Below are 22,298 nucleotides of genomic sequence, written 5' to 3'. Positions count from 1 at the left end.
TGTTTGACAAGTTCTATTTTAAGTAGTGCCTGAATGTGCAGGTGTCAGCCTCTTTCATGGCTGTAGAAGCACCATTACGCTCCATCTGTATTCTTCCCCCGACAATGCAGGATCGCCCCCTCCCCCCCCCCCCCCGTCCCCCGCCTCCACCCCGTGCGTTTGTTTCTGCTTTGCCAGCCACTTTTTCTTTGGGAAATTCTAGGGAGGGCAGGCGGACAGGACTGCGAGAAAGGGTGAAGAGGGGCAGAAAGAGGTCGTCTGCCACTCCCCTACCTTACAAGGCACGTGGCACTGGCAGTAGCAGCAGCTGGATGCAACAACGGAGATGAGGAACCTCCTCCCAGCAAGAGGATATTGAGAGAAGGAGGAGGTGGCAGCGAAGGCAAGACACGCACACTGTGTCCTTCCCCACAGGGAAAATCCGTCCTCAAGGGAAAAACCACAAGGAAACCACTACCCGCCCCGCCTCTCCCAGCTTGCCCCAGTGTCTGGCAGCAGTCCCCATGCACCTGCTCACCTGTCTATCCGTTCAGGGTGGTTGGGGGAGGGACAAGGGGTGTCGGGGTGGGTGGGTGGGAAGAGAAGGAGGGCAGGGCAAAAGAGGGGGTGCACCGAGGGCTCCGCCCCCCCGGAGGCTGTGCGCAGGCGCAGTGGCCGCTACCGCAGGCAGGGGGCGGCAACATGGCGGAGTGAGCGGCGGCGTCGGGGCTTCACAACAACAGTGGCGCCCGTAGCAGCGGCGGCAGCAGCGTCAATAGCATCGGCCACAGCCTGAGCTTCAGCACCGGCCAGCGTCGTGGCCAGCTGCTCGCGTCCTAGGGCTTCTCGGAGCGGCGGCAGCATCTCCGCGGGGGGCGGGCCGGGCCGGACGGACCGGGAGAGGGAGAGAGCAGAGGCAGCGGCGGCGGCAGCGGCAGCGGCACACCTGCTGGGCGGGCACGGCCGCTTGCCCGGCAGCGGTTAGCGGTACCGCCACCGCCGAGAATAAGCCTGCGGATCCCCCGCCGCCTCCGCGGGAGAGAGCGCCGGAGCGGGCCGGGCTGAGACGCAGGCGGGGAGCGGGCCCGGCGCCGCGGCGCTGGTGGATGCTGGGGCTCCGAGGCGACGGCCGGGGGGCGGGGGCCGAGGCAGGTATAACGGTACCGGCGGCGGCAGCGCCGCTGCTCTTCCCTTCTCCTCAGGAGGGGGGCCAATGGCTAGCGAGAAGCCGGGCCCAGGCCCGGGGCTCGAGCCTCAGCCCGTGGGGCTCATTGCCGTCGGGGCCGCTGGCGGAGGCGGCGGGGGCAGCGGCGGTGGCGGCACCGGGGGCAGCGGGATGGGGGAGCTAAGGGGGGCGTCCGGCTCCGGCTCGGTGATGCTCCCCGCGGGGATGATTAACCCTTCGGTGCCGATCCGCAACATCCGGATGAAATTCGCAGTGTTGATTGGACTCATACAGGTCGGAGAGGTCAGCAACAGGGACATCGTGGAGACGGTGCTCAACCTGGTAAGGAAAAGGCGTGCTCTCCATCTGCTTCCCCAGTCCCCACATCCACCGTCCCTAGCGCCTTTCGCTCCCACCCTCCACCCCCAGGGTCACACGCGCGGCGCGTCCCTGGGAGCACAGAGCGTTCAGCCGGTATTGCCCAGCGGGTGACCTGCCTGCGCGCTGCCAGAACCACGCCACCTCCCTCCTCTCCTCTTTCTGGTCCTCTCCTGCCACTTGAGCGCAGTGCCCAACTTAACACCGCTTCTTATCACTTTTTAGGACCACGACTAAACCAGTCCCCGCGGTGAAGGTTTTGGGTCGACTTTAGAGTTTAGTTAGGAGGTGAGGAGGCCTCCTGTTCTCTGGGGTTCTTTTTCTCACACTCTTAATTGTCCGTGGTGTCGCTCTCTGAGGATGACAGCCTTGCCCCTGGAGCCTAAATTCCCCCATGCTGCTGAGATGTGAGAAGCACATTAGCTTCCGACTTGAGCAGCTGGGGTGTGATGTTTTCGAGGGAGACAGAAAATGATGCAGTTTTGCATCTGTCTTTAAATATTCCAAGGCCATGATGGAGAGCGTTGTGTCTATCCATCCCCCTCCATCTCCGAAGCAGTCGTCCCTTCTTTGTAATGTTGCCCTGAATATACTGATTTCTTAGTCATTTTTTGTGCACACAAGGTGTGTGAGGACACCAGATCATACAGGTTCATTTCTGTGGTTACCTTCAGTAGCGTGGCATGTGGGTAAAGACTAAAGGAAAGGTTTGAAATGCAGCCCTAGGTTTTGGTTCCTTTCATGATAAGAAGGAGTTACTGCAGAAGTGTGTATGACTTAATGTTTTGCGCTATCTACAGAGAGGCTCAGAAGCGTTTAAGATGTCAGGGAAAGAAATGGAAAGAAATAAGGAGATGAGAATCGTAAATCGAGGATAATTAACAGTAGTTCGTATTTAGTGCTTTGTAAATGGAGTTTTTTTTTTTTTTCTTTTCCCTGTAGCCAAGCTTTTTAAACAGTTTTCTCTGCAATATCTAGTCTTTGACATACTGTAAGGTTGGGCTTTGGGAGGCAAGACATAAATCGAGAGCCATCAGTTGAGTATTGTATTTGGTGTGGAGTCACAGGAACATAACAATATGCTTACAGGGGTACTTTGTACACCCATGCAGTCATTTTTCAGCTAAGCAATTATTTTTACTTTATTGGAAAACAGAGAAAGCCGCAGCTACACGACTGGTGTCCTGAGACATGCATTAGATAATGTCTACGGTTTATGAACCTCCTAAATGCACAGAAAAGTTGAAGCTGTTTTTTTCCTTTTGCTAGTGTGTCAGGTCAAAGGAGATTATCTGTCTTCGTTATATTCATTGTTGTTTAAAACAAAACACCTATTTTTACTTTTGTGTGCCTTTCAAATAAATCATCATGAAAAGTCAGTGTAAGTTTGAGGGAATGTCACTAAGTTGATATAACCAAGTTCTTTTCAGAGCACTACTGGAAATACGGTTTTCTTGAGTTTTAATTTTAACTAGTTGCAAATAAGAGGTCAGTACTTGCCATTTCTTTTTAAAAGAGGATAAATGAAATCTCGAACTGTTAGTATGTTAGCAGGTAACTGTATTTCAGTAATTTAAAGGAACACATTTCTAGTTCCAGTTTTGATCTAACCAATATCATTTTTATGTTAGATTATATTAGGCTATTTTAGTAAGTATTCCTATGCTTACTTAATACATTTTAACCTGGTAAGAGGCAGTATAGCTTTCACAACCTGGAAACTGATTTGAATATATAACCAGCTTGGACTCTGCAGCAGTAGCAATGTATGCTGAATCAGTTCTTAACAGATGGGGTTTTTTAGATAGAAGGTAGACTAAGAAAGGAAGTGAAATGTTTCTCTTGAGATAAAAAAGAAATTTAACTCTTCAGAGCAGTAAAAATCTGGCATGAAGTTTCAGTATGCAGACATTATTTCAGAGAACTTTACCGTTAAGCTTAGAGTCACTAGAAATAAAGTAATACTGAGATAGTGTATCCAAAATCTACTTAAGACTTTGTAACTGCAATGATATTTTGAATTTAAAGAGTTAGGTTTAAAATTTCTTTGTATGTATTTAATAGATTTTTAAATAGAAACTTTTAGGGAAAAGAATAAATGACAAAAGGAGCTGTTTATTGCTAAGTTGTTAATTATATTAATTACGGAATATAAATTAGTCATTTGAAGTGTAATATTTCTTGAACTGTAGATTTAGGGCTTTATTGTCCAGTACACTCATGAAAATGTCATATGAAAATTTAAGTGGATTCTCAAAAATATGTGGAAGTCATGGGCGTTTAAAAAACGAATTATCAAACTTAATTCTATTTATTTAATAAGTAAAATTCATATAGGACACTCAGTGATTCGTTAGAGTTTGGAAACCTTTAATATTAAATCTAAAATGAATTTTTTTAATTTTCAGTTTTAATTTAACACATTAAATAAAAATGTAAGGTGAAATAGTGAAATACCTATTACTGTGCCCTGAATGACAGAAAAGAAAAGAACTAATGAAACTTAAAAAAAAAAAAAAAAAAAGGAGTTTCTACCTTAAACAATACCCTTGTCTCAGTCACCTTTCTCAGTATATTTTTCTTTGTTTTTCCTGTTTATTTTTTCTTCCTATGTGAGGATACTCATAAATACTTGGTTTCTAGGTGCTATTTCTCACATGCCTTGGCCAAAGAATTAAAAGCTGGGCAGAGTGAAGTTTAAGCATGCACTAAAGTGTAGGACTTCTTCAACAGAGCGGTGGCTGTAATTTTTCTGCTTTGTTTCCCAAAGGTCTAGAGACCCATTTTTACTACTAGGTGGATTGTGGGAGTTTGGTGAAGAATCACCAATGTGATATGCAATAAAATGAGTGATTTTTATTAGAGATGTATGTATTTTGTATAATGATGTTATTGTTGACTTAAAACATTGAAATATGGAATGGATAATGTTAGGAAGATAGGTAGATTAGTTTGTGAATAAAGTTACAGTCTGTATTGTCAAGGATCTTGCATTGTAGCTCTACTAATGAAAGAAACTGATTGTTAACAAACTTTGGCTTCTGGAGGAATTATTTAAAGTGGCAATATAAGAGAATTTAACTACAGAGAAGAGATTTTGTTGATTGTTTTCAGTTGTAAAGCTGGCATACTCCCTAATCAAACTAATCTATTCTTTTGTAAACACATTTAACATATGTTTATATAAGCTTTATCCATATTTGAAGTAAAAGCCATGTAAATATATGTTATCGTTGTTTATAACATGGAAGTTTCTTTTATAAACATAAATTTCTAGAAAAATATATTTTTAATAGAGGATTAATATTTACTTAGTGAAAGAATTAATAATTTTTTTGGAGTGGCTTTCTTATGTGTTATAGTATAATTCTATGATTATAATTATGGAATTTTAGACTTGAAGATTTTTTATGAATAATTGAATTCATGAAATTTTTTTCATGAAATTTTTTCATGGATTTGTAATTTTTTTCATGAGTTACTGTGAGTTGTATCAGTGTGTCTAGTTGTAGAAAATGATATTTCCTCTGCTTATTTTTTTACATTCTAAGTGGCATGCTGTTGGCTGAGCTGGAAACCTGACAAGATGCTTTGAGGGGATATGTGGTTTACTAAGTTTCTTTCATCTTGGCTTATGGATCATGGTATTTTTGTTAAAAGGGTAACCTCAAGGTTTTTTTTTGTACTTGAATATGGCAGTAACTCTTCTTCCTTAGAGTTTTTTTTTAAATTTGCAGCTTGATAGTCATAATTTTCGTTTTAAAAGATATTTAGAATTTTACAAACAAGGTGTCTTCTACATTTGAATTATATTTATTTTAAAAATACACAGTTGCATCTTAGAATCATAGAGGTCCTTAATACTAATAAAACCATATTTGTATTAAAATAATTTCATGCATTTTAATTTATGTTGATATGTAAGCCTTTTCATATTAATTTGAATTGTATTTTATTCTCATGATTGGGTATGGAAAATAAAATTCAGGATTCACATGTAAATGCTTGGAGTTTCAATATCTTAAGGAGTTTTGAGATTTTCCATAGAAAATTTAGTCATATAATGACACTAAGGCAGCAAATATTCTATAGTCTATTATCAATTTATATTAATTTAAAATAAATGTTTTGTGTATTGCTAGCTGCTTTTTGGCAAATACTGTGCTGTTAATTAAAAATATCTCAAGGTTCTTTACTCTTTTGCTATACTTTTTCCAGACAGTGTGAAAGAATTTATTGGGTCTAACAGACTTAGCCCCCGTTTTGTGTCACTGGTATAGCTGTATTATAAAATTCAATCATCTGCGTTTTTTTTTTTTTTCTATATACGGAACATATTGTTATGCATTAGTTCCAGGTTTTCCATTTCTTGTCTTTAAATAATGTCAGCATATCTCTTTGGCATCATATATCACCCTGTAGCATTGCAGTTATTTATGTGTGTTTCCCTTCCTAGGCTGTGAACTCCATAAGGGCAGGAACTGATTTTATGTATCTTTATTTTTTGTATTTCTAGGCCTTGGATAAGTTAAGTGCATTTGTAGTGTGCATGACACTATCATAGGCAGTAATGATTATGGTCAATTTCTGAAGTTATGTTCAACATTACGGTCCAGACCTAGGATCCTGAAATAAACTCATATATAAACTCAACTCATACAAACTTCATGTATTTCTTATTCTTCAGACTAGAAATATGTGTTCAATGTGTATAGTATTACCTGGCTGTGTAGGCATTACTGCATATGTAGATGTTATTTTGAACTGGCATCCATTAATAAGTTAGAATCTGGTAAAAACTTTTCAGTAAACTTTTATTTATAATCAAATATAATCACATAACAAGGTCATGTTTAACAAAGAAAATACATAATGCATTGAAGAGAAATTATAGAAAATACTGTTAGCATTTGTCATATTGCCAAGAATAGTGAACTTGTTCTTGTGTGTCTAGCATACATTTCACCTCTTTGTAGTGGTACCTCAGTTTTCCTTTGATGACTCACTCATTCCCCATTTGTAGTTCAACTGGTTTAGGTGGGTCGACCCCACTGCCTGCCTTGAGGGTCAGACATCTAAGCCAGGTGTGGCAAGAATTGTGGTGATTGGTTCAGGGACAAACATTTAACTCAAGGGTAGCGAGCCTGAGTAGGTTCCAGGAATTGTGCTGGAAGGCTTTCTGATGGGGATGCTGAATGCGTCAATTCTTAAAGAGTTGTAGGTCCCTGTCTTAGAATTTGACCAAGTGTGAAGCAGACAGCCTCATGATTCTGTTGGAGAATGTAGAGTTCTTTTTGTCTGTGGTGATTATCTTCTAACCATTAAATTATTTCCTTTAAAATTTACTATTGTTATTTATTTCAAATCAGTGTAAGTTGGGTTTTTTTGTCACTTGTAAACAGAAAGAATCCCCAGTAACATAGACGTTAGTATCTGGAAATGACACATTGTAGGAAACAGACCTTAGATTTTGAAATGGAGTGGAAGGCAGTGAGAACTTTGTGATCCTCTAGCAGTTCCTTTTAAGGAATTACAGAGCAGCTATTTAAATTGTCACCTGTGTTATCTTTGTCAATGGAACTACTGAGGTTGGAATTTTAGGGATGTTGGAATGTTTTGGTCACTTTTTGGGGTCTTGATAATGTCTTTTAAGAGAGCAGTTAACTTTGGTCCAAGTTAGCGTGCTTGAAAGCAAAGCAAAAAGAAAATGTAGCCTTTCCAAGGCAGAGAGGCTCTTTCTGCCTGTAGCTGCCATCCAAGATAGCAGGGAATTAGAATATTAAAGCTTTGTAGGTCATAAAGCCCTAAGTTTTTACCCCGTGCTAAAGTTGGTAAGAGGAAAGCCAAGAGTTTAAATTAGAACCAGATAAAGTTCTGTCTGATAAGCTTCTCCCAAGCCTCTCATGCAGCATACGCCAGCCTTCTGACCAAAGTAACAGTAATCCAGTTGTGAAGAGCTTTAAAATACGACGCAACCAGGGAGCAAATGATAGAATAGCTGTACCTCCTCACCCAGTTTATTGTTTCACATTGCTTCAAGGAAGATCATTAAGCTGAGGGTTAAGGGGATAAGAGTACTGGGAAGGCCTATTGCTATGAGACTGAAACTTAAAAGCTGACAAGATCCTGACAGGATTGCTTGTTTTGGTTGCGAATTCAAGTCCTTTGACTTAAGTAAATTGACGAAAAACTTACCAAAGTTTTAGGGAAGCCATACTTGGAGAGAAACCTCAAGTCTGGTAAACAAAGGCCTGTATTCTTTTACTTCTAAGGCAATTCTAAGCTCCAGCAGTATAGCTGCTAGAAGGAAAATCTGCATTATGGAGGATAAGAAGTGAGATCTTCTGAGATAGTGGTAGTGAATGTATTCATATTGGCCGGCCCAAGGAATTCCATTAGCAAGGACAGGGAATTCTTGTTACTCTGACCAATGATATACGGTTTATGCTTTGAATTAGTTATCATGGTGTTTCTTTAACCTTTTTCACTCTTCTAAGTGCAGTTATTATTACTTAATGTTCTTTTACCATTGTATATTAATTAGAGGGTATAGTTAAATTTATTACATAGCTATATAATTGGTCAGGTTTGAGGTATCACCAAGAAGAATATTATCATAACACAAAAATTTCAGACTTGAGGTTAGATGCAGTAATTCGACTTCGTCTTTTTTCATCCTCTGGTGAGATGGTAAGTACACTTTCTATTGTGCCTAAGATAGCCATGTTAAACATGGATATTTAAGTAGTTATATGTATGAAAAGAAATGAGTGTCTGAGATGGGTGTGTAGCCAATGACTATAATGTTACAGATTTCTGCCGGTTTTGGCTGCCTAGCATCCATTCTTTCTGTTGTTAACATTCTCGATTTTTTGATATTCTTTTAGGAAGTCATTCTTGATTTTTATGGTCTGGGGCATCATTGGACTTTATCCTGCTTTCCTGGACCAGACACAGAAACTGACATCTGGCCCAACAGTAACTGGTATTGGTTATAAAATTTAGCTGTACTTCTGAGACAGGTTGATAACTTCTTTCTGAGGAAAGAAAAAGGTGCTTTCGCTGGGGTTGCTGAAAATGTTAGAATGTAAGTCTAGAATTGACTACCATCTGCACCATGAAGGCAGATTCTACTTGAAAACAGAGCTGTTAAAGAGGCACCTAAAACCAAGCGATACATTGCTGATGGCAGCTTTGGATCCCCTCAAGTCAGTTCTGTCTCCAGATATTTCAGTGCATCATTTTGCTTTAAGCCAGTTTGAGTTGGGTTTCTATCCATTTGTGCCCCAAAGATTCCTAATATTCTAAATTAAAAAATTTAAATACTTCAGGTATTAAATATTACAGGATGAATCATAAGAAAAATGCTTACTTGTCAAAGGACTTGATATGTTTCAAGAAAGAAGAAATATACATGATTAATTAATAGAAAAATACTCACTTTGGCTAAATAAGAACATAAGGTAACAGATAACATGAAAAAGAAGTGATTAAAAAGAAATGACCAGCTGGTCATGGTGGCTCATGCCTGTAATTCCAGCACTTTGGGAGTCTGAGGTGGGAGGATTGTTTGAGCCAGGGAGTTCAAGACCAACCTAGGCAACAACCCTGGAGGTTGAGTCTGCAGTGAGCTGTGATCATGCCACTACATTCCAGCCTGGGTGATGGAGTAAGACCCTGTCTCACAAAAAAAGAAGTGGTGATTGTTTGCTAGGGCAGGTTAAAATAATCTTAAATATTCTTGTTGGGCTCGTAAACTGTTACAGCTGTTCTGAGTGACATTTTACCAATATGTATCAAGGATTTTAAAGAGGTTCCTATAATGTATTCTTAGTTCTTTAGGCTAAGGAAAAAATACCTGTGGACAGGTATGAAAATTTAGTGTATTTTTATGATATAACATATGTGGCAACAACTTAAATGTTCAACAATAGGAAAACATTAAATATATTATTTTTACGTCTATGTTATGGAATAACAGCTATTAAAACTTACTGTGCCTCAGTTTCTGCATGTGTAAAATGGGATTTCAGCCTCGTAAGATAGATATGCAGGTTGTACAGATTAAATAGGTTAATATATGTAAAATGCTTGGTATATAGTAAACTTTGGTTAGTACTTACTATTGTTTTAATTCTTATCTTGGTCCAGAGAATCACCTGACTATAGAAAGAAGTAATGACTTAACTAAAACTGACCTGTGCTATTTTAGCTTGGAGTACCTGAGCCTGGTGACCTGTCAGGGAGGGGACTCTTAGGTACTCACAGATCATGATGTCCTGCTGAAGCACAGGAGATCTGTTGTCTTGAATCCTGCATATTCTTTATCAGTGTCTGAGGTAGTTTTTCTGATTTCTTACTTTGAGGAGGGTGAGAAACTGGGGAAGGAAGAGGCAAGAGGTAACAGGAGTTCCTTTGTGTGGAGTCTCTTCCATCTCTTCTGTCAGGTGGCTGACTTTCACATGTAGATGTAGTAAGACATGAATGGTGATCCAAGGCAAATAGTAGCTCCCTCTGGGAGTATTTGCTTAAATATTTAGAAGACTACTTGGGTAACAAGTCTAAGGGGCAAGTTAAAGGATTACAAACTTTTTTGTGACTATTTTAGAAAATAATATTAGCCTATAGTTTAATAGCTCTTAACTGTTTACAATACACTTGTGGAATTGAGCACAGCAGTGTTCTCTCATCCTTACAATAATTTCCTTTTATAGATACCATACCATTCCTGCTTTACATATGTAGAAACTAAGGCTGTAGAAAATGTGAAGTAATTAGACAAGGTTATCTAGGTACTAAGTAGCACAGCTGGGACTTAGACCTTCAGGTTCCAAAGCTAGAGTTCTTTCCCATTGCTAAGCAAATGTAACTAGTACTTAGAAATTATCCCAAAGACAGCATATATGAAGAGATGATGTTGGAAGGGGAGGGAGCAGCCAGCCTCAGTGAGTTGCTTCTGTGGTAGGGAATGTGTCCCATAGACAACTTAGGACAAGCTATTCAGAGGAAATTAAAAATGAATGCAGGTCAATTTAATGGATTTATACACAAAAGTGACTTAGCAAGAACTATACCATGAGTTATTAATATTTGAGTTTTGGGAAATAATTGGTTATATGGTAAATGGCTTTGAATTTTATATGTTTTCACTGGGCATAATGTGGATACTTGAGAGATTACTCTGAACCAGAATAATGGTATGCATTAATATATTTACAGAAAAAGTAAATTCGTGATTTTCTTGTTATATATTGGAGGTAATTATTTGAACCACTATATATACAATATTTGCTTGAATAAAACAAATGAGTTATAGAAGGAATATACTAGCATCTGGATATTATAATTTCTAATAATTGTGATTTCTCTTTCAGTTTATGAAGGTAGAGCAAACATTGATTAATAGCAAATTTTATGGGAGTAAAAATATCTACATATATTTCTCTTTAGCAAATACTTTCATTTTCTGAGAGAAATAACTTGCAGCAGATTAAAAGATGGTATATACATATTTTTATGTCATTTAATTTTTTTACATTTGGGAAGGGAATTGGCATTTATAGATTGGGTTTGGGTTCATATCTTATGTTTTTAATGTCCTCTTCCAACTCCTTTGAAGTAAATGGGGATTTACTTTAGTATAATAACTAAACTATAACTGAGGTTAAGGAACTTGTCCAAGATTGCAAAATTGCTTAGTAGCAGAATGAGATCCAAAGCTGGATCTTCCATTTCCAAGTTTTGCTGTTTAAATACACCATTACCTTTGATAATGATGATGATGACAGTGATAGAATCTTTACATGTCAGGCACTGTGTTAAGCATATGACCTGTGTTGTCTTATTTAATCATCTTGACCTAGAATGTGAAATATTCAGTGAAATAAAGTCATTGTCTTTCTAAGCTAAGCAAGTCTGCTATCTTAAAAGAGAAATGTTTTCAATACTGAATATATAAACGATACTTGATTATAAAATGTCATAGAATTATTTCACTTAATCTATACTAATTCTTTATAACTTGATCACCCTTTCAAAGTCCTTGAATTTAAATTAAGTATTTAAATTTTTTTAACCTTAGGAGATATGAGTTATCAGTACAATAATGTTTCTTTTTTTTATAATATATTGACTGTTACTTGATAATTGTTACATTTCTCAAGTCATCATATTCTTCCATTTTTTGTCTAAAGAACTGCTCATCTTTCAAGATTTAGTTCTTACCCTATTTAAGTGACATCTTCCCTGATATTACCCTAAAAGTTATTCTTCCCAACCCGTGCTTTCCCATAGAATTTTATACATATTTCAGATTTAGTACTCACACATTCTATTTTAAATTACAGTTGGCCCTCTGTATCCATGGGTTCCATATCTGTGAATTCAGTTAGCTTTGGATAGAAAATATGTGAGAAAAAAATGAATGTGGTTGCGTCTGTACTAAACATGTATAGACTTAAATCTTGTCATTATTCCCTAAACCAGGGATTCCCAACCCCTGGGCCATGGACCTATTAGGAACTGGGCCACACAGCAGAAGGTGAGCCACGGGTGAGTGAGCATTACCACCTGAGCTCTGCCTCCTGTCAGATCAGCGGTGCCATTAGATTCTCATAGGAGAGCAAACCCTGTTGTGAACTGCGCAAGCGAGGGATCTAGGTTGTGTGCTCCTTATGAGGATCTAATGCATGATGATCTGAGGTGGAACAGTTTAATCCCAAAACCGTCCCTCCTGAACCCCCCATTCATGGAAAAATTGTCTCCTATGAAACTGGCCCCTGGTGCCAAAAAGGTTGGGGATCACTGCCCTAAACAATATAGTATAACAAGTATTTACATAGCATTTATATTGTATTAGGTATTGTCTGGAGAGGAGTTAAGGTACACAGGAGGGTGTGCGTAGGTTATGTGCAAATACTACACCATTGTATACCAGGAACTTGGGAATCTATGGATTTTGGTAACCACAGGGGGCTCTGGAACCAATCCCCCAGAGATATCAGGGAACAACTGTGTTTGTTTACTTATCAGATGGCACTAGAGGCTCTGAATCTTTTGAGGATCAGAACATTATCTTCCTTGCTATTAGGAGTATTTAACATAGTATCTGGCATTTTGTGGTGTTTAGTGAACTTTACTCTGAACATTTTCTCTCAGCTTTGATATAATTACTTTGCTTGTTTGAGTCATGTCCAGCTTGTGTACAAATCTTAGCTTTGCAGGCTATTCTGATTCTTTTAATTTCTACATTTGCCTCTTGCTTTAACATTTCAGGTTTTATTTTTATTTTTGAGTGGCGGATGATTGGTATAACTACATGTATACAGTTGTCCCTTGGTATCCATGGAAGATTGGTTCTAGGACCCTTCAGGATACCAAAATCCATGGATGCTCAAGTCCTTTGTATAAAATGCCATAGTGTTTGCATATAACCAATGAATATCTTCCCATGTACTTCAAATCATCTCTAGATTACTTATAATACCCAGTGCAGTATAAATGCTAGGTAAATAGTTGTTATGTTGCATTGTTTAGGGAAGTGACAAGAAAAAATGTACATGTTCAATATAGATGCAACCATCCATTTTGTAAAAGAAATATTTTTGATCCCCTATTGGTTGAATCTATGGATATAGAACTCATGGATTCAGAGGTCCCACTGTAAATACATGGTTTATGTTTTTAAAAAAGTTTTCTTGATATTTGAGACAGGTAAAGAGTCATAGTGTTTTCAGATCTGGTCAATGGCCTGACTCTTTCACTTGCATAGATGAGGAAACTGAAAATCAGGTAGGTTCAGATCCTGTGGTCTTTCACAGACTAGGGTTAACACCCAGATTCCCTGGCCCTTAGTCCACTTCTTTTTTCATTTTATCTTGATGACTGTAGTTCCACTTTGCTTCAGCTCATTTTCTGCTTTATAACTTTCACATGGAAACTTCCGTTTTTACTCCAGCAGGTTCAGAATACTTAAAATGATAGTAAATTAAATTACTGAATAATCCTAATCTAGTGTGCTATTGCTAGAGTCAAGATACTTCTTGGGTACATAAAAGAGTAACATAATTCATACCTTCAAATAACTTGAAATTCAGAACAGAGAATGGAAGAATAAACAGATAAATTATAATGGATAAAAGTAATATTGTAGAAATATAAACAAAGTGCTGTGGAAACATTAATGGAGTTACTAACTTTGCTTGGAGGAGTTGGGAAGGCTTCATGGGTAGATGTCTTGTGAAAGGAATCTTGAAGGACAAGTAACTGTTCCAGGATTAAAAGAGCAGGAAAAGAACAACTTTCCACAGAGGGATAGCTTGCACAATGACAAGAGCCACGACGGAGTGTGTTCGTGGTTTTTTGCCTTAATGCTAACTGTAGACTACAGTAAATTAAATCAACTTTATTTCTTTTTGTAGAAATCATATTTTTTTCTTAATTCTAGTAGTACAGTTGACCATTCATATCCTTCAGTTAGGAGGAGTTAATTACCCCTACTTGAAGGAGGGTCAGCCTTTTTGTTCTGTTCAGGCCTTCGACTGGTTGGTTGAATGAGGCCCATCCACATTAAGGAGAGCAATCTGTTTATACAGTATACTAATGCAAATGCTAATCTTATTCAAAAACACCCTCACAGACATTCAGAATCATATTTAATGAAATATATGGGCACCCTCTGGCCCAGTTAAGTTGACACCTAAAATTAACCATCATAAGGGATATGTATTTTCTCTATCAACTCTCCCTTTTATTTGACTGTTGAAAGATATATTGTTATACCCATTGCAGAAAAATTATTAACTGTGCACATAGTAGGCATTTAATAAATATTAAATGAATGAAGTATAAAAATAAAGGAATGGCTCACTGGCAAAGAAAAAAGAGGACTTTAATTTTGAGTATATTATACTTCTGAAGAGAAGGTAAAGATGAATACATGAAAATTAACATGAACATTTGGCATTTTTCAGTAGTCTTTGAGATGAATGATGATTAACTTTTTAAGGATATTAGTGTTTTGCATTTATATGAAATGAAATTTATATACAAATAATCAATTTTTTTATGAGAGCAAAAATCTATGACTTTGAAAATCAGTACAAGTGGTTTTTTTTTTTTTTTTTTTTTTTTTTTTTTTTGGTCATTATTCTAGGTTCGTTCCCAGGCTGGCCTGATTTGTTCAAAGTCTTGATATCTTTATTTTTTATAGAGGTAAAATATATGTAGCATGTAATTTATTTCAACCCTTTTTAAAATTTTGTTTCCAATTGACACATAATTGTATGTATTTCTGGGGTCTAATGTGATGTTTTGATGGATGTATACATTGTGTAAAAATCCAATTGGGGTACTTAGCATGTCCATCATCTCATCTATTTATCATTTCTTTGTGGTAAGAGCACTCAAAATCTTCTAGTTATTTTGAAGTACAGAGTGCAATGTTGTTAATCCTAGTCACTGTTTATTTTAACCATTTTAAAGTGTACAGTTTAGTGGCATTAAGTGATTTCACGTTGTTGTTCAGCCATCATCATCATCCACCTCCAGAATTTTTTCATCTTCTCAAACTGAAATGCTGTGCCCGTTAAATAGTAACTTCCATTTCTCCTCTCCCAACCTCAGGTGATCCGCCTGCCTCGGCCTCCCAAAGTACTAGGATTATAGGTGTGAGCCACAGCACCTGGTCAAAAGTAATTTCTATAGGACTTAGATTATTTAGTTCTATTTATTTAATATCATGTAGAATACACACACACACACACACACATATACACATACACACACACATACACATGTGTGTATATATATATATATATATATATATATATACCCGCCATAGTGATATTTATTTAAAAATTTATTTTTTCCCTTGCGTTAGTTTTGTTCCCGTAGTAGAGCTACTCTTGATTCTCTTCTCTTGAAACTTCTCTGTAATGCTCCACACCCAGCACTAACCATGTATTTTCATAGTATTCCATCTCCTTCATCTTTATTACAAAGCTTAAAATAATTAAACTGGGAAGACAATCTTAAAAGGTGAGGGAGGTAAAGAGACTCAGCAGGCCAAGCCAGAATTCTGGCACAGGAAAAGAAAGAACAGGAACACTCACACATTTATAATTTTTGTTGTGTCACCTAAAAATCAATTTATGGACAACAAAACTAATTTGTTATGTATGATTAAGCCTGATGATTTCACTTCCTTACTAAATATTCATCAGTGATTTTATCCCAACTCCTCCTTTATCTAAAGCAAAATACCTGTAATTCATTTGTTTCTTAAGAGATTGTAAACATGTTACATTAAACAATCTGAATTTTAAAATAAGATAAAGCAAAAACTTTTATCTTTCATCCTACCTGTCTAATTATAGACTTCTAGAGAGCATGACCAATATCTGTTTGAACTTATTTTATATAACATACAACTTCTGAAGATATGTGTTTTCGCTACAACCCCTTTTTGTATTTTTAAGAAACAACATACAATTTATTACCTTTATTATAGTCCTAGCTTATCTTAAATAACTTACTCAAGACTTTTCAGTCATGGATGTATTTATGCCTCTTTTGAATCTATTTATAGCTGTATTTGTCTCCTTGTTTGCTTCTTGTTCTAAAGTTCTGCTGCTTCTTGTTTGTGTACAGCTGAACTATCCAGTGTGGAAGCCCATTTCTTGTGGCTGGTGAGCACTTGTAATGTGGCTTTTGAGAATTGAATGTGCTTTAAGTGTAAAATACATGCTGAATTTCAAAGACTTAGTTAAAAAATATATCTTATTAATAATGTTTTATATTAGTTACATGTTGTAGATATATTGCCTTTAGGTTATTCTATTATACATAAGACATACTTATTAAAATTACCTGTTTATATTTCTTTTAGTGTGACTACTAAAATTTTTAAAATTATATGTGTACCTCACATTATATTTCTTTTAGATAGCATTGTTCTAACTGAGATAAGTGAGTTATTCAGTCTTATATTGGGGACTTTGGGAGACAAATTCATATTTTACATGATTTTATGAACTATCATAATAGTCACTTGTCCTTTATCTTTGGAGCAAAAATGATTCTTTTTTGTTTATAATGAAATTAGAAGTTATTCATCAGTAAGAAGGGGATGACAGATTCAGATTAAGTTGTGATGGGGGAAGTGACAAAGGGAGGAGACCCCCTAATGCCTGGTAAAGTCAGGTGTTGTGGCCTGATATATAGTAAACATTTGATACACATTAATTTTTAAAAAATTGAATCAGGATTTGAAGAAATAGTAATAATAGGATATTTGACACCATGAATAGAGTTATAGTTTAAATGCATAGGTGTAAGTTTAGGCCCTGGGGAGTTTGGAGGTGCTTTTGGTTTTTACTGCCTGCCCTTGAGAGTGGGAGCTAGAACGCCAGGCATTTGTGAAAAATGAGTAAGAGAAAAGGTGGGGGAAGGGATGAGAGTAAGCAAACTGAGGGTGTTTGGAACTTATTTCTAATTTTTGCGGTCTCACAAAATTTGATTTCCAAAAATTGCAATAGTTCATCAAAGTAGAGTTAAATGGCTTGCTAAAACTTAGAAGAAAATTCAAGTTGGTGTGATACAGTTCAGTATTCTAAGAACAAGATCACCATGAATATGGATTTTTCCTTAACTGTTTTGGTAGCAGTACTATTTTGTCAAACCTTTCTTCTTCTGTAAGGATTTCCTGTCCCCTCACCACCTCCTAACGGAATTGTTTTTTCCTTTCTGCAAATTGAGTTACAGTTTTCTGTTTATCTGCACTAAAAATTGAAAGTATGTTACAGAAAAAATACCTTAGAAGCCAGGTCAAATATTATTATATGTAATAATACAGTAACTAATTATGAAGTACTATGTTTACTTGTGTTTTTTAAGAGGTGAGGTTCAATGATTCATTTTTTACCAAAATGTGACTTTTCATATCACAAGTTTCTTTAGAGTATCTATTTCTAGGAATATAATATTCTAAGGTGTGAATTTTATGTTTTTTTTTCTAGGTGTTAATCTGTTCACATGCTTGTTTCATTGCTATTGTTGTTAAAGTCATCCACCTGGCAGACAGGAAGCTCTAATTGGGTGGGATTATAGGTGCAGTCTTTTAATACTGGACTATACTAAGTATAGATTCAAATGGCAATGTAATCCCATTTCCTTGGCCTCATTAATACTACATAGCAGTTCAAGATTCCTTGAATGGTCATAAAACTGTTTTGAACTATTAATAGTTTCTCATCCAGGCCCTAGGATTAAAAAAAAGCATTCATATTTAGGGTGACTGACATACGTATTTTAGGAGCCTGTTGAGTTGCTGTGAAGAAGCATTTTTCTCTTTCAAAGTACTCATTTACATAAGTGTAATAGGAAGTATGTTGAGCAAATAGGTTTTAGTCAGATTTGCCAATGTTGCATAATAACATTTTGGTCTACAATGGACCACATATACAATGGTGGTCCCATGAGATTACGGTGGAGCTGAAAAATTCTTATCTCCTAGCGAAGTCAGAGCTATCATAATGTCATAGCACAATGCATCACTCACTGTGGTGATGGTGATGTAAACAAACCTTTTGGACTGCTAGTTGTATAAAGGTATAGCACATACAGCTATGTACAGTACATAGTGCTTGATAATAAGCAACTATGTTACTGGTTTGTGTATTTGCTATACTGTACTTTTTATCATTATTTTAGCATGAACTCATCTTTAAAAAAAAGTTAACTGTAAAACATCCTCAGGCAGGTCTTGCAGGAGGTATTCCAGAAGAAGGCGTTGTTACAAGAGATGACAGCTCCATGGGTGTTGTTGCCCCTGAAGACTTTTCAGTGGAACATGATGTGGAGGTGGAAGACAGTGTTCTTAAAGATCCTGATACTTCGTAGGTTTAGACTAATGTGTGCTTGTGTCTTAGTTTTTAACGAAAAAGTTTGAAAAGTTAAAAAAGGTAAACATAGAAAAAGGTTATAGAATAAGAAAATATTTTTGTATAGTCGTACAATGTGTTGGTGTTTTAAGCTAATTATTATAAAAGTCAAAAAGTTAAAAAAATGAAAATGTTCATAAAGTAAAAAAGTTTATAGTAAGCAAAGGTTACTTTATTATTAAAGAAAGAAACTTTTTTTGTAAACTAAGTGTAGCCCAAGTATATACATTTTATAAAGTCTGTAGTGCTTACTGTAATGTCGTAGGCCTTCACATTCACTCACCATGCAACCACTGACTGACCCAGAACAACTTCCAGTCTTGGAAGCTCTATTCATGTTAGGTGGTCTCTATAGGTGTACCATGTTTTATCTTTTATATTATATTTTTACTGTACCTTTTCTATGTCTAGATATGTTTGGATATATAAATACTATTGCATTATAATTGTTTATGCAATACAGTAACATGCTGTGCAGGTTTGTAGCCTAGGAACAATAGGCCATACCACAGAGCCTGTGTGTGGGCTATACCATCTAAGTTTGTCTAAGTACACTCTGATATTTGTATAACAACACAATCACCTAATGACACATTTCTCAAAATTTGTCTCTATTGTTAAGTGATGGATGACTGTATTTTATCCTAGAAATGTTTAACCTTATTAGTGATGTGCACTCTGAAAGATAAACTAATATATTTTAGTTACTGTATGACAAACTGTCACTCAGTGTGACAGCTGAACCCAATTACATTGAAAAATTATGCCGCCAAATTCTGAAATAAATTGAAGATGACCTGCCTAGAAAATATAGGATATAGACATTTACAACAGAGATTTGAATTCCAATGAAAGAAGTTGTAGTTTTGGATCGATATGCATTTTATATTTCAGAACCTTAATTTATAATCTGTGTATGTAAAAAGATTAGAGCTATATTAGTGGGAAGATAGTTTATGGGAATACAATTTAATAATTAGATGTGTCACACTTGTGGCATGTTATTAGTTGTTAAAGAGGGAGTCAATGTAGCTTATTCCTGAGAAAAAGCCACAAGTCTTATAAAAGTTTTGCTTTATATTATTATCAGGACATGATCAGATATTAATGTTTAACATATATTCATAAGTTATTAAATTATATCATTGTCCAGTTTTGACTCAATTATTCTATGTGGGTTACTATATTTAGCTCACAGATTATCTATTAATAGTTCTTTTGCTCTGAGCTGTTTCTCTGTGGCTTCCCCTCCTGCTGCACCCAACCCCATATAAATACCAGTCTGTTGGATTTAAATATGTGTATTCATTTTCAATCTAACTTCATATCTGGTCACATATCCATTTTATCCCACAAACTTTTATTGATTACTTACCATATGTAAAGCTAGGCACTTAGGATACAAGGATCAAGATAAGGTCTCTGCCCTGGAGTTTATAGAGTTGTAGAAGGTGACAAATATGAGCAATGGGATGTGTAAATTCTATCATAGAAATCAATTAGAGTATTGTGGGCTACACTGAAAAAAGAAATCTACCAAGTAAGTCAAGGTAAGTCTTTATAAAGGTGATGATGCTTGAGTTGAGTTTTGAAAGATGGCTAGAGGCTAGATCTGGCTACAGCTGTGTGGTCCGGCATGGCAGCCACTAGCCACACATGTGGCTAGTGAGAATTTAAAATATCCTTAGAGTATAAAATGCACACTTAATTTTGGGGGCTAGGTGTAAAAAAATGTAAAATATCTCAATAATTTCATAGTATTTACTACATTTTGAAATGGTATTTTGGATATTTGGGTATATGTACTGAGTTAATAAAATGAAAGTTAATTTCACCTGTCTTATTTTACATTTTTCTTTTAATGTGGCTAATAGAAAATTTGAAGTTACATATATGGCTTGTATCTGTGACTTACACTCTATTTTTATTGGCTATCAGTGGTCTGGAGATTTCTGAAATTTTTAAGATTTTAAAATTAGAGGAACCATTAGAAGTATAGAAAGAAACTAAAAGATATTGTAGCATGCCCTCTTTTTCTATGTGTGCATATCTGTGTTCATATGTGTGTATATATACACACACATAACCTTTATATTGTTCAAGTAATTCCTACTTTGGGTTTTCTGGTTATATGTCAGTAAACCTCATCCTAACAGATGCATTGACTTAATAGCAACAATTTAAAAACCACAAACCACTGGGGAAAAACTTGTTCTCCCTACTCTGGTAAAAATTGCTTAAATAATTCATGAAAATCAATATGGCAACAAATTAAAATACATTTTATTGTCAGCAAATACTTTGAAAGGAAAATTGAAAGCATTGTTATAGAGTTGAAGAAACAATTATTAGAATAAAATGTAGGATTTTGTTTTACAGTTCAATGAGAGTACTCTTATTCCCAACATTTTTTTTATGTATTATTTGCTATTTTGTGTTTCTTAATGAAATAAACAACTGCTTTTTGTGAGCTCTATAAAAATATATATAAGTGAATATACACTTTTAACAGAAATTCCTGTATTCCCTGCTTATTGAAACCAGAAATCAAGAAGGAATTCTAACTTTACCTGGAAAGCAGATGATGTGTTTTGTGAAGATTTACTTATCAGAACAAGTCTCTCTTCCGGTATTTAGATTGCTACTTTGTATATTAATTGTCAGGGGTACCATATTTTAAACAGGACTCTGAATGGAATACTAGAACTCCAGAATGCTGGTGTTTGATAAGATTTTAAAGATTATTTAGTTTTTCAAATGTGGAAACCTAGGCACAGAGAAATTACTGATTTAATGTGGGATACTCAGATTTTAAGTTGCCATACTGTAGAACTGTATTTCAGGTCTCTGATTTTCTAGTCTAGCAATTATCTCTTTGGTTATATTAATGTGAGTCTCTTGGGTTTGGCTGGTGTATTAGTTTGCTGGAGCTGTCATGACACATACTGCAGACTGGGTGGCTTAAACAATAGGAATTTATTTTCTCACAGTTCTAGTGGCCACAGGACTGGTTTCTTCTGAACCTTTCTCCTTGGCTTGCAGATGGGCCATCTTTTCCCTGTGTCTTCATATGTGCTTTCCTTTGTGTGTCTATGTCCTGATCTCCTATTCTTATGTGGACATCAGTTAGATTAGATTAGGGCCTATCCATATGATCTCATTTTATCTGGCTTATCTCTTTAAAGGTTCTATCTCCAAATGCAGTGCCATTAGGCTGTACCGTGTTCCCCCCAAAATTCATAATATTGAAGTCCTCACCTTTAGCATATGAATTTTTGGGGGGATACAGTGCAGCCTGTAACAGCTGGTCTTAACCAAGTGAAAATAAGGGTAAGTGATAGTGATAAAAATGTAAGATCTTTTATTAGTAATGCTTTACTTAAATTCCTGTAAAAATGACACTGTTTTCTATTTTGTAAACCCATTGCTTTTTTACTTTGAATTATTTCATCCTTTTCCATGCTTCTACTCTTTTCTTTTTTCCCTTCTTATGAGTTTTTATTCTTATGTGCCTTCATCTGTGCATCCAAAGGCACTGTTGGTTCAGTAGTATCACTGGAAAAGCCCAAATAGTTTTGACTCCAGCTAATTAAAAGAGAACACCTTTAAAAAAATATATGCTGCAATGTTTGTAGAAAATCTAGGTCTTACTTTTCTTTATTAGTATCAATAATAATAAAAATAACAATAAACCTCTGTTAAGCTTATATTAAGTACCAGGCATTTTGCTAAGTGTTTTACATGCAACACCCCTATGACTTTGGTAGTTTTATAGATGAGGGAACTAAAGGTTAAAGAAAGTGAAACAATTCTTCCAAGATTTCATAGCAAATAAC

At 36.4% G+C, this 22,298-nt stretch overlaps 1 protein-coding gene across 4 annotated transcripts in view; it reads left to right on the top strand.

Moving 5' to 3' along the window:
• Positions 1-664: 664 nt before the first annotated feature.
• NBEA (neurobeachin) overlaps positions 665-22,298 on the top strand; it is a 774,301-nt gene continuing 752,667 nt past the window's right edge. For 2 of the 4 annotated variants that reach the window (XM_030922221.1, XM_030922218.1), the window contains exon 1: positions 1,193-1,486. In XM_030922221.1, coding sequence (XP_030778081.1) covers positions 1,193-1,486 — 294 coding nt within the window. Of the gene's footprint in view, positions 1,487-22,298 lie in introns of all 4 variants that reach the window. The other 2 variants (XM_030922219.1, XM_030922217.1) reach the window with 2 other exon arrangements.

Source organism: Rhinopithecus roxellana, chromosome 18 (genome assembly GCF_007565055.1).
Source record: "Rhinopithecus roxellana isolate Shanxi Qingling chromosome 18, ASM756505v1, whole genome shotgun sequence".
NCBI classification, from domain to species: domain Eukaryota; kingdom Metazoa; phylum Chordata; class Mammalia; order Primates; family Cercopithecidae; genus Rhinopithecus; species Rhinopithecus roxellana.
Note: the sequence above shows the minus strand (reverse complement) of the source record. Positions and strands in the feature narration are given on the sequence as shown.